We start from the raw sequence: 16863 nt of genomic DNA, 5'->3' as shown, positions 1-16863 counted from the left end.
CAAGCACAGGATACACAGTAGATAACAGATAAGTACTACTATAGTTTTATATAAACAAGCTGCTGTGTAGCCATGGGGGCAGCCATTCAAGCACAGGATACACAGTAGATAACAGATAAGTACTACTATAGTTTATATAAACAAGCTGCTGTGTAGTCATGGGGGCAGCCATTCAAGCACAGGATACACAGTAGATAACAGATAAGTACTACTATAGTTTATATAAACAAGCTGCTGTTTTAATTAGAATTTCAAGATTTATTATACTCTGGCCCTTTAAGAACACAAATTTGACTATTCGCCACCTAAAACCTGCTGAATTACTGTATAAGTCAATGGTAGAGGGGCAGTGACCAATTTGGAGTTGATTGTAGCCTTCCTGACATTTGAATTTCTTTCTGCGAAAAACTCGAAACAAGTTTGGTCAAATTAAACTTTGAATTTAATTTGAGTTTTCCGGGTCGGTAAAATTTGTCTGAGTTTTATATATTCGATTTTTTAAAAGAATAATCGAATAATCGAACTTTGAGTAAAATCGTAAATTTGTGAGTTTAAAAAAACTCACATGAATTCCAAAAATTCAACCCTTAATAAATGTGCCTCCCCATGTCTGTATTAAATGCAAATGATCTTTCCTGTGAAAAGATCATAATTGTTATATATGGCCACCGTTAGGGAAACTGTTCATGGGGAAAACCAAGGTGACCAAAATGTCCTTCCGTCTTTTGAATGGGAAATTAGAATATTTTTAAACAACAGCCCATAGGGACATGCATAGTTAGTATGAGTTTCTATTTGAAACATTATGGTCGGCTACCAAATCAGCATAAACAGAATGGGTCTGACAGATAGAATGCAAAGGTTTTTGCTTTTTTTTTTTTTTTTTTTAGCTTTTAGATATTCAAGATGGGACGGGCACAAACTGGACTTCACTCCACTGCTTGGTACGATTAAAAGTATATTTTATTTAACAAAATAACATTACAAATGATGTAGCCTTACGCGTTTTGTTCCTTGTGGGCACTTAATCACAGCCTATGATTAAGTGCGCACAAGGCATGAAACGTGTAAGGCCTGACACATTTCGTCCTATTGGGGCACCTACTCATAGGCCTATGAGTAAGTGTCCCAATAGGCACGAAACGCGTCATGCCTTCACCTGTATGTCCTAATAAATGGTTTGAACTTTTAACTTTATTTTTGGTTATTATTTTTTTTTTTAACAGGTTTCCTTTTTATTGATTTGGTTATTATTTTTGAATAAAAACTCACAAATATTTTGGTTTTGTTACATGTTTATGCACCCATGGACTGGGGTGAACTGTGAGTATATTTCTTCATTGCCCTTAATATTGGACATTCACTTAGTGGTGCTGTTATGGGTAATTTGCATCAATTTTGTCATTTTGATGAAACGTGTAAGGCAACATCATTTGAGATGTTATTTTGTTAATTGCGCCAAGCAATGGAGTGAAGTCCAGTTTTGTGCCAGTACTACTATGAATATCTAATCGTATTTATTGCCTCCCAAAACTTGTGCACCTGGACCCCCCACCTGAATTGGTAAATCAACTCGGCCATTATACTACAATCAACACTGGATATTCATTTGAAAAATGTGTTTATCTGCAGTTTAGCTCTTTAGTTCCAGTTGTTCCTACTCATGGGCCCTGTGCTTTACTCTAGGTACCTGGAGAGAATGAGAAACACTGGAAGCCGGTCCTGATGGTGCTGACAGAGAAGGATCTTCTCATGTATGATTCTATGCCTCGCAGGAAGGACTCTTGGCTCAATCCAGCACATACCTACCCACTCATAGCCACCAGGTACTTCAACTCTCTTTTCTTCCTAATCTCATCCTGTCCACTAAAGTAGAGAGCTAAAGCTTTTGGCCTTTGTGTTGTTCAAGCCATGTTTATAGACTAGGCGGGTCTTTTGCACTTACCGAGATTTTCAAAAAATGGCAACTACAAGAGGCTGTCGGTGACTTCTCCAAAATGTAGCATGGATGCCTCTGAAGGTTTCAGGGGGCAAATCCTTTAATTTGAATGTGTAGGCACAGGTCTGTACATAATATGGTCACAAGTTTATGGACACTGATTATTGGAATTGACTATTTAAGCTACACCCATTGATGACGACACAAGCACCACTACATCATGCAAGGACATCCTCTACAATTCCCAACAGTTTGGAGTAGGCCCTTTGCTATATCATCAAGATAACCAACCATTCACTAAACACGGCCCATGTAGTATTGGTTTGCAAAGATGGTAATAGAAGAATTTGGTGACCTGCTTAGAGTCTGTCAGGGGACCTATTGGCTCCCAGCGGGAGAAGCCCGGACCAAGGAGGAAGCTTAGAGTTAAAGTCCAAGTTTGCGGTATCCAAAAGGGGTCAGAGTAGTCAAGTTCAGGCAAGTGCTCAATAAGGCAGACAGCAAGAATCAGAATCAGGTTCAAGGGTCAGGAAGCCAGGAACCAATAATTCAGGAATTTAGGAAACCCAGGAGAAATTCCTATAATCGGGCATCAAACCCCTGGCCTGGAAGTCCTTTAATTTTCAAAGTTCACGCCGGCGCATGACATCATCACGCCATCGGGCGTCGGTCCACGTTGATCATGGGCACCGTCATTTTGGAAAGGATGCCGCCGGAGACGGGATCGCCAACGGGCTATAAACAGTTCCTGGGATGGTGGAAGGTACCGGATGCTCTTTATTTTATATATTATGAGCCACTGATGTGCTTAATGCTGCCCGGCGCATCCCCTGCAATGAATGTGCTCAAGAAAAAGCAGACAGATACAAGTGGAGTTAATAAAAGATGTATATTGTATTCTTAACTAGTATCATGGAGTTGCCGTTGACACATTGATTAGAATTGATGACTTACAGAGCTGATCTGGGTTACATTCCCGCCTGGGTTACATTTATACCAGGACATTATTAACTTGCAGTTCTCCACAGGCAGAGTCCGTGGGGGTTATTTATTAAACTCCGAATGGCAAAAACCCCCAAAAAACATTTTTTACTAGAAAATCCGAAATTTTTAAAAAAAAACACAAATTTTTCGAAATCTATTATCCCCCGGGGATGAAAAAAAATCATAATCTGAAAATCCAGCATCTCAGACCTGCCGAGGTTGCATATACCGTATATACTTGAGTATAAGCCGACCCGAGTATAAGCCGAGGTACCTAATTTTACCTACGAAAACTGGGAAAACTTATTGACTCTAGTATAAGCCTAGACACAACTACAGCCCTGTCTCCCAGCAGCGCACATTCCGCCAAAGCGACCCCCCCAGTGATCAACCGGACTTCTTTGCAAGGTTGATGGTGACAGAGAATTGCCAAACGGATTACTGTGTGCATTGTCCCACTGTCCCACTACCATGTGCAGAGGGTGCTGTGTGATATTGCCATCACTGTTATTCTTTCATATAACCAACAGATGGCGCTGTGTGATATTGCAGTCACTGTTATTCTTTCATATAACCAACAGAGGGCGCTGTGTAATATTGCCATCACTGTTAATCCTTCATATAACCAACGGAGGGCGCTGTGTGATATTGCAGTCACTGTTATTCTTTGATATAACCAACAGATGGCGCTGTGTGATATTGCAGTCACTGTTATTCTTTCATATAACCAACAGATGGCGCACTGTTATTCTTTCATATAACCAACAGAGGGTGCTGTGTGATATTGCAGTCACTGTTATTCTTTCATATAACCAACAGAGTGCGCACTGTTATTCTTTCATATAACCAACAGAGGGCGCACTCTTATTCTTTCATATAACCAACAGATGGCGCTGTGTGATATTGCAGTCACTGTTATTCTTTCATATAACCAACAGAGGGCGCTGTGTAATATTGCCATCACTGTTAATCCTTCATATAACCAACGGAGGGCGCTGTGTGATATTGCAGTCACTGTTATTCTTTGATATAACCAACAGATGGCGCTGTGTGATATTGCAGTCACTGTTATTCTTTCATATAACCAACAGATGGCGCACTGTTATTCTTTCATATAACCAACAGAGGGTGCTGTGTGATATTGCAGTCACTGTTATTCTTTCATATAACCAACAGAGTGCGCACTGTTATTCTTTCATATAACCAACAGAGGGCGCACTGTTATTCTTTCATATAACCAACAGAGGGTGCTGTGTGATATTGCAGTCACTGTTATTCTTTCCTATAACCAGCAGAGGGCGCAATGTTATTCTTTCATATAACCAAGAGAGGGTGCTGTGTGTTATTGCAGTCACTGTTATTCTTTCATATAACCAACAGAGGGCGCAATGTTATTCTTTCATATAACCAACAGAGGGCGCTGTGTGATATTGCAGTCTCTCCCCAAGTGAACTGTTGGTATAGGAATGATTAAAAGTGACTGAAATCTCAGCTACTGTCGGCTGACCCGAGTATAAGCCGAGGTAGACTTTTTCAGCACATTTTGGATGCTGAAAAACTCGGCTTATACTCGAGTATATACGGTAAGTCAATGGGAGAAGTTCTGAAGCTATCTTGATCTGTGCTGGGTTTCGTGCAATAATCCAAAGATTTCATGGTTTTCTTGCAAAATTTAGAAAGAATCAGAGATTTCGGGTGGAAAATGCGAAAAAATTAGTTTGATTCATTTTTTTTCACGATTTTTTGGGTTTTTTCCCCGCACAGGAAATTTTTCGTGAAAATGTATTGCTAAATAAGGGGAAAAAACCTGTGCGGATTTGGTTGGAGTATTTTTAATAAAATAATGAGATAAATTTGGACTCTGAGTCTGTGTTCTTCTGACAGGCAATGGAGTACATTGTTTATCCACTGGGGTGCTCCAGCAGATTTTAAAAAAGATGGATGATGGACAACTATAAAAGCATTTCTGTGCAGGTAGCTTTAAGGGGGGCAGCTAATGGCTTCTTTTTCCTTTTATGACCAAAATGACAGCCTACTAACTTGAGTATGTATGACCATCTGCACTTGTGACTTCTTAAAGTAACTGGTTTGGCCAATCAAACTGCAAGGCAAACCCACCTATTTTGGGTTATTGGATTCCTCACATGACCAGGCCATACTTCTACCTGGTGGACTGGAACAACCTTTGTTTGTGGTCTAATATTTAGTATATGATTTCTATCCTATTGTATAGGACCCTGCCCTATATAAGACCAACCCTCCTTACCCTCCTTGCCTGAGCATTGACTTACCTTAGCATTATCCCTAGCTAGGGTTCCTGCTCTAGCCCCTTTTCCTTGAGCCTAGCCTTGAGGCTTACCTTGCATTGTCCTGCCTTAACCTTGCCTTGTCTTCCTTGCCTTTCTTTGCCTAAACATTGCCTTGACCTTGCCCTGCCTCGTCTGATTTTGTTCTTGCTAGCCAGTCCTCCTGCTAGCCAGTCCTCCTCCTATCCAGTCCCCCATCCTGATCTGACTCTTCGCCCGCCCGCACTATCCTGTCCTGTCCTAAACTTTGCCGTTCCACCCAGACAGATTCTACGGCATTGTCACCCTGTTCCTTCCCTTTCCGTGTTCCATGGGCACAGCCAGTTCTTGCCTGAAGGACTCACCTTTCCACCTCTGCCTCCACAGCGCCCCCTACCTCAGAATTTTTGATCTTTGCATGTGGTCATATTGCACTAATATTTAGCATATAGTCCAGTAGGTTGGATATACCTCATGTTGGTCCATGTCATGGAAATGTTAAATTAGGTCATCTAATAATTGGGGTACCGTCAGTTACCAACACCGTAGTATATCCTGATCTTTTGTACTATAAATTTTATTTATTTTAATTTTTTTATGCACCTTCTGGCTCTGCCACATATCTTAGCATGACTTCTCCTTTCATGGTGAAAACCAGCAGTCACACATGGAAGACAGAGCCGTCTCTAAGGTGCTATTATGACACATAGCAACTACGTCGGCTGAGCAGAAGGCCGTGCTTGACTATTTTTTGGTTATTGCTTGAGAACTAGAGGCGACTCTCTACACTAGCTTTCATCTGCACGTTTGTGTATATAAAATAAAATAACAAGAAGGGCAATAATAGGCGCAGTTATAGGAGAATATTGGGCCAGCTTTACCCATCAATAACTTCAAATAAGTCCTCTGTGGGGATATGACGAGGAACATTTTGATAAAATATTCATTGCGTTCAGAATCAATAACTGATCCGTATAATGTCCCTTTTCATTCTGCAATGCCCATTAACTAGGCTAAGTGTTATCGGGATTGGAAAGATGATTATCTGCACTGCTGTTATCCATTATTTATTGTTTTTTTCGAATCAATCAGTGATCCAGTGCCCCTTCTCGTGTGTATATTAAAGAGACAGTGGCTGCAAATAAGGAAAAAGACGCTACTTTCCTTTATATATAATGTTCACCTTATCTGTGCAATGGAAAATTCTGCATCATTTCTTGCAGTTTCAGCCTTGCCTCAGTATTCCATTGTTTTTATAGCAGGTTGGCTACAGCTTTGTACCTATTGTGTTTAGAGCCCATTACAAGAGGCCAGAAAAGTAGTGATGGGCGAATTTATTCAGCAAAAACTTGGCGAAATTGCCGCAACAATTTGCCGGCGTCCCAATTTTTTTGACATCAGCGACTATTCTGACAATTAAAGGTGCCCATTGACTTTAATGTGCGTCAAATTGATGCCGGCGTCGGAATTGTTGCCGGCCTTGAACAAATTTTGAAGCCGGCAAATTTTGCCGTCGGCTTCAAAATCAAAATTTTTCATTGAAACGGGAGAAATTCGCCCATCACTGCAGAAGAGGACCTGGCTAAGCCGCCCAAAGACAGTGACATGGTATTGTTGAGGTCAGACAAATAAGCCATCAATGGGACAAGGAGAGATACCATAAAGCTACATAAGCATAGTTATTCCTCTATAATAAGCACAATTGGCCTTGATTGTTTATTTTTTTTTATATAGTTTTTTAATGATTTTCCTTCTTCTTCTGACTCTTTCCAGCGTTCAAATGGGGATCACTGACCCCATCTAAAAGAACAAATGCTCTGTAAGGCTACTGCTACTGTTTATTACTATTACTATTCATACTTCAGTCTTTTATTTAAATAAATGCATGGTTGCTGGGGTAATTTAGACCCTGGCAACCAGATGGCTGAAATTGCATCCTGGAGAGCTGCTGAATAAAAAGCTGAATAACTCAAAAACCACAAATAATAAAAAATGAAAACCAATTTGTCTCTCTACATACATCGTACTAAAAGTTAATTTAAAGGTGAACAACCCATTTAAGGGGCTATTCCAAGTAACAGTAGCAGTGTAAAAAAACAAGTTCCATTGTTTTCTATGGCACAGGCCACACAGACTTTAATTTGTACTGAAAACTCTCTCACTAGGCTGCAATTGAACGTGTCTTTAAGTTCAACTACAAGATGATTGTGTAACACTGCCCTTAGGGATAAGCTGTAATATGTCAATTCTTGATATTTTTAATACAGCACTGAATTTCTGTAGTGAGTACATTACATATACGGTATATTCAATTTTTCAGACTGGTCCATTCCGGCCCTGGGAAAATATCTTCCCTTTCTGGCACAGAGTTCTCATTTGCTACACGGACAGGGTCGAGGCAAGGAATCGAGACCCATTTCTTTAGAGCCGAGACTAACAGGGATCTCTCCCTCTGGACCAGGTCTGTTGTACAGGGCTGTCACCACTCTGCCGAGCTCATTAAAGAGATTTCCACACGTAAGTACCACCTGGGCACAGCTCCTCTCTTCTGCCAACTGCGCTCCCTGCTTGAATTATTTCAGCACAATTTAAGGGGGTTATTTATTAAAGTACAAATGGCAAAAACTCAAAAAAAATTTAGTTTTTTTTTACTATAAAATCAGAATTTTTAGTGAAAAAAATTTATTTGGGATTTATTACACCCCTAGGATGGAAAAAGTCTGAATACGAAAATCCAGCATTTCAGACCCACCGAGGTTGTACAGTATGGGGCCCATTTACTAATTGTGGTAAATCCTTCGACTTCGATATTCAAAGTCGAAGGATTTACATTCGGCAGTCGAATATCGAGGGTTAATTAACCCTCGATATTCGACCCTATGTAAATCTGCTCCTAAATGTCAATGGGAGAGGTCTTAATACTATTTAGAATCTTCTGTGGTCTGTGCTGGATTTAGCCAAAAAATCTGATTATTTTGGACTTTTCGGACAAAAATCAGGAAAATTCGGGCTTTTCGGGAAAAAACACCAAAAAAAATCTGCTCGGTTTTTTCGTGTTTGTCCCCCATCTGATTAAATCGTGCTTTTTTAATAATAAATAAGCTCCAATAGGGGATTGAAGTTTTAGGGGCAGATTTATCAAGGGTCAAATTGAAAATTCCAAATTAAAATTTTTGCATTTTTTTTTAATGGTCAATATTATTAAAATTCGATTTGATTTTTTAAAAAAATTTTAATTCGATTTCCAAGATTGATCATACTCTGGCCCTTTAAGAACTCGAATTCGACTATCCGCCACCTAAAACCTGCTGAATTGGAATTGCTGTTTAAGTCAATGGGAGAGGTTCAGGGATTCGTTTGCAGCCTTCCTGACATTTGAGGTTTTTTTGATTCGAGTTTTTGGGTCGATTCTGTTAACCCGACTTTTAATAAATTTTGATTGGTCAAATTTCGAGTTCATGGAAGTGTTAAAAAACTCACATGAATTTGAAATTTGACACTTGATAAATGCACATTCTTGCAGGAGGTTACCGAATTCAGATAATCCAAAGTGTACATTTTTGTCCTGCATCCAGATGCTGCAAGTAATACAATCACATTTAGTGGGTAGCATTGCATTGCTTTCAGGCTGGGGTCCTGAGTTTGATTCTAGCTTGGGCACTATCTGCAAGTTTGCATGGCTTTCTCCCAGTTACTCCAAAAACATGGAAGCAGGTTCATTGACTCCGGATAAAACTGATATTATTGTGTGTGAATATGATAGGGACCATAGATTGTAAGCTCCACTGGGGCAAGGTCTGATGTGAATGATAAACTATTTCTGTAAAGTGCTATATGTAAATATGTCAGTGTTCCATAAATTGCAGATAATAACGAAAAGCGCTGGACTGATTATGTAACTAGAAAAAGATGCTATGTATATATATATATATATATATATATATATCAGTGACGGGCCTACTCAGCCGGCCGCCCTAGGCAACCCGGCCAACTACTTCGCCCCCCGCCACTCGTGCATGCGCAGAAGTGTGCGAGCGGAAATGCAAGAGTGCACATGCACAGAAGACCATAAACAACATAGAATTGTGGCCACAGCTTCTGAACATAGCGGTCCAAGCTAGGGGAAGGCATCCTAGGCAAGTGGCTCTTCTGCCTACCCCTAGTTCCGGCCGGTGTATGTATATATACACATAGGTACGGGACCTTTTATCCAGAATGGACCTGGGGTTTTCCAGATAAGGTATTGAATGTCTACTGAAGTGCATCACGCATGTGGACTATATATATATATATGGTGCACACAGAACACTGGTCACTGCCCTGGTGCTGGAACAAAAAATTTGTACAATCAAATAAAGGAAAAGTCCGCACTCATGGGTCTTGTGTAGAAAAGTAAAAAATGACTTAGTGTTTATTTGACATTTCGGCTCCTATACGCGAGCCGTCCTCAGTTTTTCCTAAGGACGGCTCGTGTATAGGAGCCGAAACGTCGAATAAACACTAAGTCATTTTTTACTTTTCTACACAAGACCCATGAGTGCGGACTTTTCCTTTATTTGATATTATATATATATATATACACACACAAATACTGGTGCACTCAAAGGCTCCGTCACTGCCTTGGTGCTGGTCAACAACAGATAAATATCAAAATCGCCAAAAGAACGCATTCAAAGGACTTTGTATAGTGCAAAAAAAACCTGAAATAAACCAGGTTTTTTTTTTTTTGCACTATACATAGTCCTATGAGTGCGGTCATTTGGCGATTTTGAGATATATATATTAATATATATTAATTTTCAGTTGTTTTTTTAATTCTACTCACTGTTTTCAGCAAGACACAAAATAGCTCATTTGCCTATACCAGTGCAAAACTAGGCCGTGTTTTCAGCCACAGTGTGTTGTTTTCTGAGAATTTGATCGTAATAAAATACATCACAATCATTTACCAATGTGGGAGCAAATTAGCATTTTGTATTGCAAGTTTTATTTTGGTTAGGATTTTATAACGAGGTGCCAAGAGGCTGACGCCATATCAGAACACACGGCTTTCAGCTTGTCTCATGGCAGAAAAAGCATGGGGCATATTTATAAAGATATGAAGTCACTTTTACCATGAGAAATGGAGCAGCTGATGGTCTCACATCTCTCTGCCTTCTGTGATTAGCAGCCTTCTCATTGGAAGAGGTCCTCCTACCGACCTATGACAATTCATTACACTGAAGTCACGTGGGCTTATTCATTGGCTTTTATCCCTCACTTGTTTTCTGTTCCTTTCAGCTTGCACTTACAAGAATAACGAGTGTCGGTTGGTTATTAACTATGATCATGGATTCTCTCTGACCTCTGAAGCCTTGGATGGGACCTATTCCCGACCCCTGGTGCAGTTCCCCTATGAAAAACTGAAAATGTCATCTGACGATGGAGTTAAAATACTCTATTTAGACTTCGGGGGCAAAGATGGAGAATTAGTAAGTGCTGTGTTTTTTATATAAGAATATTCTTGAACTGACAGACAGGTTCCTTCTGACCTCAAAATTGCCATTTTCAAACCTGTTCTTATTCTATAACTGCAGTGTGGATAACCTTCAAAAGCAGGGGTCCCCCCCCCTTTTTTTTTTTAACCATGAGCCATATTCATTGTAAAAAGAGTTGGGGAGCAACATAAGCAAGAAAAATGTTCCTGGGGTGCCAAATAAGGGCTGTTATTGGCTATTTGGTAGCCCCTATGTTAAAGTCCTGCAGCAGGTCAGGTACCTGCGTTACCCTGCGGGTTGCGGGTGGAAGTTCCAGGTGCGGGTATAGACGCGGGTCGGCGGTTCTGCGGGTTGCGGGTCAGCCGCGGGTCTTCTCAACAGCGATTTTTACTCCTTTTTTTCTGATCACGCCTATTTCCGATGATGTCACTTCCGGGTTACAATGACAGCACTTCCTGTTTCTTGATGGTCAGCTGGTCCGGGTTGCGGATAAAGTATTTGTGGGTCTGGTAGCGGGTCCAAGCGGGTAAGAATGCGGGTTGCGGATTGCTGGTTGTGGGTTAGGGTCGGGTACGGGTTCCAAAAAATGGACCTGCGCAGGACTATGTGGACTACCCTATGTGGACTGGCAGCCTACAAGAGGTTCTGTTTGGCAGTACACCTGGGTTTATGCAACCAAAACTTGCCTCCAAGCCTGGAATTCAGAAATATGAAGTTAGAAAAGCACACACTCAGTAAGTAAGTGTGAGGTTCAAATCCAAAGGAGGCTCCCCCTGTGAGTCTCCAAAAATAGAATAACCAAAAAATCAAACGAAGGATTGTATAAAAATAAAAATGATTTATTACATCAAAATAAATATACAAAAATCATACCAAAATACATGACATTTTTGAATTCCAAAAAATCAAACGAACGATTGCACACGCTGGATCTAAAAAAAAAAATATACAAAAATCATACCAAAATATTTGACGTTAGCCCAACGAGCTTCGACCAAAGTGGTCTTCCTCAGGGGCAAAAAATAAAAAAGCCCTGCCTTTTTTGATTTTTTATTTGTTGCCCCTGAGGAAGACCACTTTGGTCGAAGCTCGTTGGGCTAACGTCAAATATTTTGGTATGATTTTTGTATATTTTTTTTTTTTAGATCCAGCGTGTGCAATCCTTCGTTTGATTTTTTGGAATTCAAAAATATTCAACTGCTTTGTGGCAACTGGGAGCAACGTCCAAAGGGTTGGGGATAAATATGTTGCGTAAAATCTGACTGTTGAAAGGAAATTTCACCCTTTAGAGCCTATGTAGAGAGCACTTGCAACTAGAGCAATGAATCTGTTTTTCACCTTGCTCAAAACAGATAGGTCACTTGAGGCATTAGTGTGAGATTAACCCTGGCAGTGCCCTTATGGCTTTCTCACAGTTTATCAGCAGAATAATCTGCCATTGCACGTATCCCTCTAAAGCAAAAGGGAGGCAAACGTTAGATATTGGAGCTAGCCTTTTGATCACTGTTGTTCTGTCAGAGAGGACCCGAAGCGTGCAGTGACTTGCGGGTTGGCCATTGGTTGGGCAGGTTTTGGGCCAACTATGGCAGGTAAGGATTAGGTGCTGGTCAGATTAAAGGAGAACTAAAGCTTAACTAAAAAAGTAGCTAGAAATGTTGTACATTATGTTTTGTGCTTCTGTACCAGCCCAAGGCAACCACAGTCCTTTAGCAGTAAAGATCTGTGTCTCCAAAGATGCCCCAGTAGCTCCCCATCTTCTTTTCTGCTGATTCACTGCACATGCTCTGTGCTGCTGTCACTTACTGAGCTTAGGGACCCACTCACAATATACAGTACACATAGAATAGAAATGTCACAATATAAGGCTGATTAGCAATTAATACAGATAGTTACTACATGGCAGCACAGAAACCAGTGCAATTAGCATCAGAATTTAATAATCAGCAAACCTGTAGCATCAGCTTATATTACAGCCAGGGAAGCTCATTTTCTGCTGGATAATTAGTGACGAGCCCTAAGCTTAGCTTCTCAACAGCCAATCAGAGCCCACTGAGCATGTGAGTGTCACAGACACTTTCCAAGATGGTGACCCCCTGTGACAAGTTTGAAGTCCTGGATCATTGCTGCTATTGACAAGCTGAAACTTTAGCCTCGTGCAATAAGTTCAGTCTATAAAATGTGGCATTTTTTAGCCATATTCATTTCAGGGTTTAGTTCTACTTTAAGAAGTGCACTCCTCCACTCTTGGAACTAAAGATTCACACATAAGTAGAATACAGAGTGAGAAGACTGTGGGAGGAATTGGATGCAGGTTGTAAAACAGCCACATTTTGCAGATTAGGATCAGGTGCAGGTTGAGGTTTTGCACGTTAGGGTCGGCTGCAGGTTGAATTTTTTCTGACCTCCACTGTCCATTGACCTTAATCATATAATTTCCTCCTTGACTGTGTTTGTGTACAAATGGGAAGCTCACAGTTCAACTACAATGATGTGTGAATGATCTGCCTTTCAAGTTCCCTCCAAACATCTACCAAACAAGCTTATCTTGGGCAAACACAAGTCAGGTGTCACCATCAAATGTCTTCCATCTTCCTGTGCTTGGGAAACACTCACCCAAACTTCCTCTCACACTCAATAAATTATAGAAACTATACCAAACACAGATAAACCCATGGACACATTCCTTAGGTCTGTACTTGACTTATCTAAGTAGCACCCAATGCAGAATGAGGGTCACACACATATATATATATATATGTAAAGAACATGTAGCCTTCTCTGTTTGTTTGTTTCTCTCTTTCATTATAGATTTATACTGTAGATATAAGAAATTACTTAAAGAAGAATTTAACCCGTAACTAAAAAAAAACCCTACCCTATGTAGACCCCCCTCCCAGCCTAGCTGTCCCCCCGGGGAAATGCCCCATACTTTATACTTAGCCCTCGATGCAGATTCAGGGATCGTAGTTCACGGCAGCCATCTTCCCGGGTCTTTGTGTCTTCTGCAATTTCCGTCCATTTTGGCACATGTGCAGTTGTTGCAAACCAGGAAATTGCTACAACTGCGCATGCGCTGCTTTGCCAGTCTCAGATTACCGAAGACCCGGAAGATGGCTGCCGTGAATTGTGATCCCTGAGTCTGCACCAAGGGGTAAGTAAAACATTAGGGGCATTTCCCCGGGGGGGAGGGATGGGGGTCTACGTAGGGTAGGGGGTAGGGTTTGTGAGCTTCCGGTAGCGAAACTCAAGGGCCCGGCACAGATTTCAGCACAGAAACTGAGACTGACCACCTTAAATTGTTTAAATTAACACTTTGTGGGCTTTTATTTATACAAAACACAAATCTTCAGGTGGGGAAATCACATAAGCTTCACATAAACAGTCCTGCTTCTATCACCCTCACTGATGTTCACTTTACTTATGGCTGAGATTAGCCCTCACTGGCTTTCAGCGGACCAGAAATCCCAGAATCCTCTCTGGGCACACTTGAGACACACTTGTCTCCTGGGAGGGTTTCTCTTGTCCTCTCCAGTCCTTTGGAGCTCTCTCCAAACCAGGGGAATCACACACTTGTTCCCAGGTGCTCACAAGCATTCCTTCCGTGGCCCCTCACCCTCCTCCACTCCAGGTGGTCTCTAGAGGGAAGAAGTCCTGAGGTGTTGCTCTACACCTCCTTTCAACTACCACATACCTGTAGTTAATTACCCCTAACTGCCTTTAGCTTGGCTGCTGCAAAACCCTTACTTGGAGCAAGGGATGGAAGCCCGACCTGCTCTCTTCCATCCACTCCAGGGACCCAAAATCCATCTTTTACTAAGCTGGTTCACCACTTAAACAGCTTTACTAACTGAAGCACTACACATTTCCCTGGAGTTTCTTATACACATGATATTGTGCACTTTTGACACACATGATATTGTGCACTTTTGACACACATATCTTACAGGTTTTTTTTTAGTTAAGGGTTGAATTCTCTTTAAGGGAACAAAATACTTATAAAAGACTATCTTGGTACCATCATTTTCTTCAACTGTGGTTAATACGTGGCTGGCTATTGAAGGGATTTGTCCTGGTATTTTGACATGGTATTTCTTGCAGAGAAGCATATATCTGAATAATCTCCTTTTTTCTTTGCAGCAACTGGATCTCCATTGTTGCCCAAAGCCGATAGTCTTCATCATCCACTCGTTCCTGTCGGCTAAAATCACAAGGCTTGGCTTGGTGGCATGAGAATAAAGAGCGGGCGCATGGATCTATCAGACTTCTATAAAGATACAGTAACTCATAGATAGGATCTGCAAGCTGCAAAGCGTTGGATGGGAGTTTGGTGCGGGGGGCTTCAGTTTCAGCCAATCAGGATACTCAGAGGAGAGAAATACCAGATGCAAAAAATAAAATAAAACAAGGGCAATGCATTGTGTGTTGTTCTGAAGCATTTTATATAGAGAAGCACAAGATGTGCATATTTTATAATATTCTGTCTCTACCGTCATAAATCAACTGCCAAATACTGTGCTGAGTCGGTTAACTCCTTTATATCCATTTGGCCTGGCAAAATGGATTTAGTTTACGCACTAAGTTGACTTAGTTCAAAGTGCAGTTCCGGACAAATAGGAACTTAGAGCTTAGAGCAGTGATCCCCAACCAGTGGCTCGTGAGTAACATGATGCTCTTCAACCTCTTGGATGTTGCTCCCAGTGGCCTCAAAGCAAGGGCTTATTTTTTTTAATTCCAGGCTTGGAGGCAAGTTTTGGGTGTATAAAAACCAAGTGTACTGCCAATCAGAGTCTTCTGTAGGCTGCAATTCCTCATAGGGTCTACCATTACCCAATCATATCCTTTATTTGGCATTCTTGCAGGTTTTTGTTGCTCTCCAACTTATTTCTATGTTTGAATGTGGCTCACGGGTAAAAAAGGTTGGGGACCCCGGCCTTAGAAGGAGATTTGAATCCCATTGCAGAAGGGTCACATTCTCTGGCAAAGTTCCCATACAGTGCATTAATATTTTGTTACATTCACCCAAATGAACACAAGATAAATAGGTTGTATCATCTCAAATGATCATTTGCTCACATCGTGATGGGTCTCCTGGGGTGGGATGGGACTTGCCAACCAACTAAAAGTGATTCTAGTTAATAAAAACCCGGTCAGGTCCTTATCCAACCCAAGTCATACTTTGTACACCCAACCCCACCTCTGATCTGCCCAAATCCCACCCACTCCAAGAAATAGCTGTCTCTTTGGGGCCCACTAATCCAGACTGCTGTGACTCCCCATGGTACTTACTGGTAGAGGACCCCTGATAGCACTCCCTTCTTTCCTCACTTGTTTTTTTGGGGAAACAATGAGAAGTTTTCAGTAAATATTTAGGTGCAATAGGAAGTTAAGCTCTAGTTTGTTTTTAATATCTCCATACTCTGTAATTGTCTTCCATTAGCAGAGAGACCCTGTGGAACTGTCCCTGTATCTGTACAACCAGACACTTCACTAATCAGCAGCACATTGATCAACACTGGACCTTTCCCCTGTTATTTTATTTTATGTTTCAATTATGTTGTTACTTGTTGTCGCCTATCCAATAATCCTTGGCTCTCACGAAATCTTGGGAATATTTTAATAATATAGTTGCTGCTAAACTATAAATCCCAGCATCCTCCAAGAGCCAGTGCTGCTTCCTGTATTGAGCTACAACTACAGGTTTGTATATATCAGGGCTAGTGAATGGCAACATTTAGTTATACAGGTAAGGAACCCATATCCAGAATGCTCGGAACCTGGGTTGTTGCGGATAACAAGTCTTACCATAATTTGTAAACATTAAATAAACCCAATAGGCTGGGTTTGCTTTCAATAACTTAGTTGGGATCAAGTACAAGCTACTGTTTTATTATTACAGTGAAAAAGGAAATCATTTTTAAAATTTGGATTATTTGGATAAATGGAGTCTATGGGAGACGGCCTTTCTGTAATTCGGAGCTTTCTGGATAATGGGTTTCATGATAACGGATCCCATACCTGTATCCCTTCTGTTTTACAGAGATGTCTGTCCTTGTAACTGTATGAAGGGCAACTGCTCACGTCACTTTTGGGTTCTCTCGTGCCCTCAATTTTTACTAAATAGCCCTCATTGGGTGTTATGGCCACAGCAGGAAAGTTAAATGCTTAACTGTAGGGATGG

General features: G+C 41.0%; 1 protein-coding gene across 1 annotated transcript in view; it reads left to right on the top strand.

Moving 5' to 3' along the window:
* sntb1.S (syntrophin, beta 1 (dystrophin-associated protein A1, 59kDa, basic component 1) S homeolog) overlaps window positions 1–15100 on the top strand; it is a 74938-nt gene extending 59838 nt beyond the window's left edge. Inside the window, exons 4-7 of the mRNA XM_018223926.2 lie at window positions 1687–1826; window positions 7529–7725; window positions 10489–10679; window positions 14823–15100. Of these exons, the coding sequence (XP_018079415.1) occupies window positions 1687–1826; window positions 7529–7725; window positions 10489–10679; window positions 14823–14915 (621 nt within the window). The 3' untranslated portion in view covers window positions 14916–15100. The remainder of the gene's footprint in view (window positions 1–1686; window positions 1827–7528; window positions 7726–10488; window positions 10680–14822) is intronic.
* The last annotated feature ends 1763 nt before the right edge of the window (window positions 15101–16863 follow it).

Source organism: Xenopus laevis, chromosome 6S (assembly GCF_017654675.1).
Source record: "Xenopus laevis strain J_2021 chromosome 6S, Xenopus_laevis_v10.1, whole genome shotgun sequence".
Classification (NCBI taxonomy): Eukaryota; Metazoa; Chordata; class Amphibia; order Anura; family Pipidae; genus Xenopus; species Xenopus laevis.
Note: the sequence above shows the minus strand (reverse complement) of the source record. Positions and strands in the feature narration are given on the sequence as shown.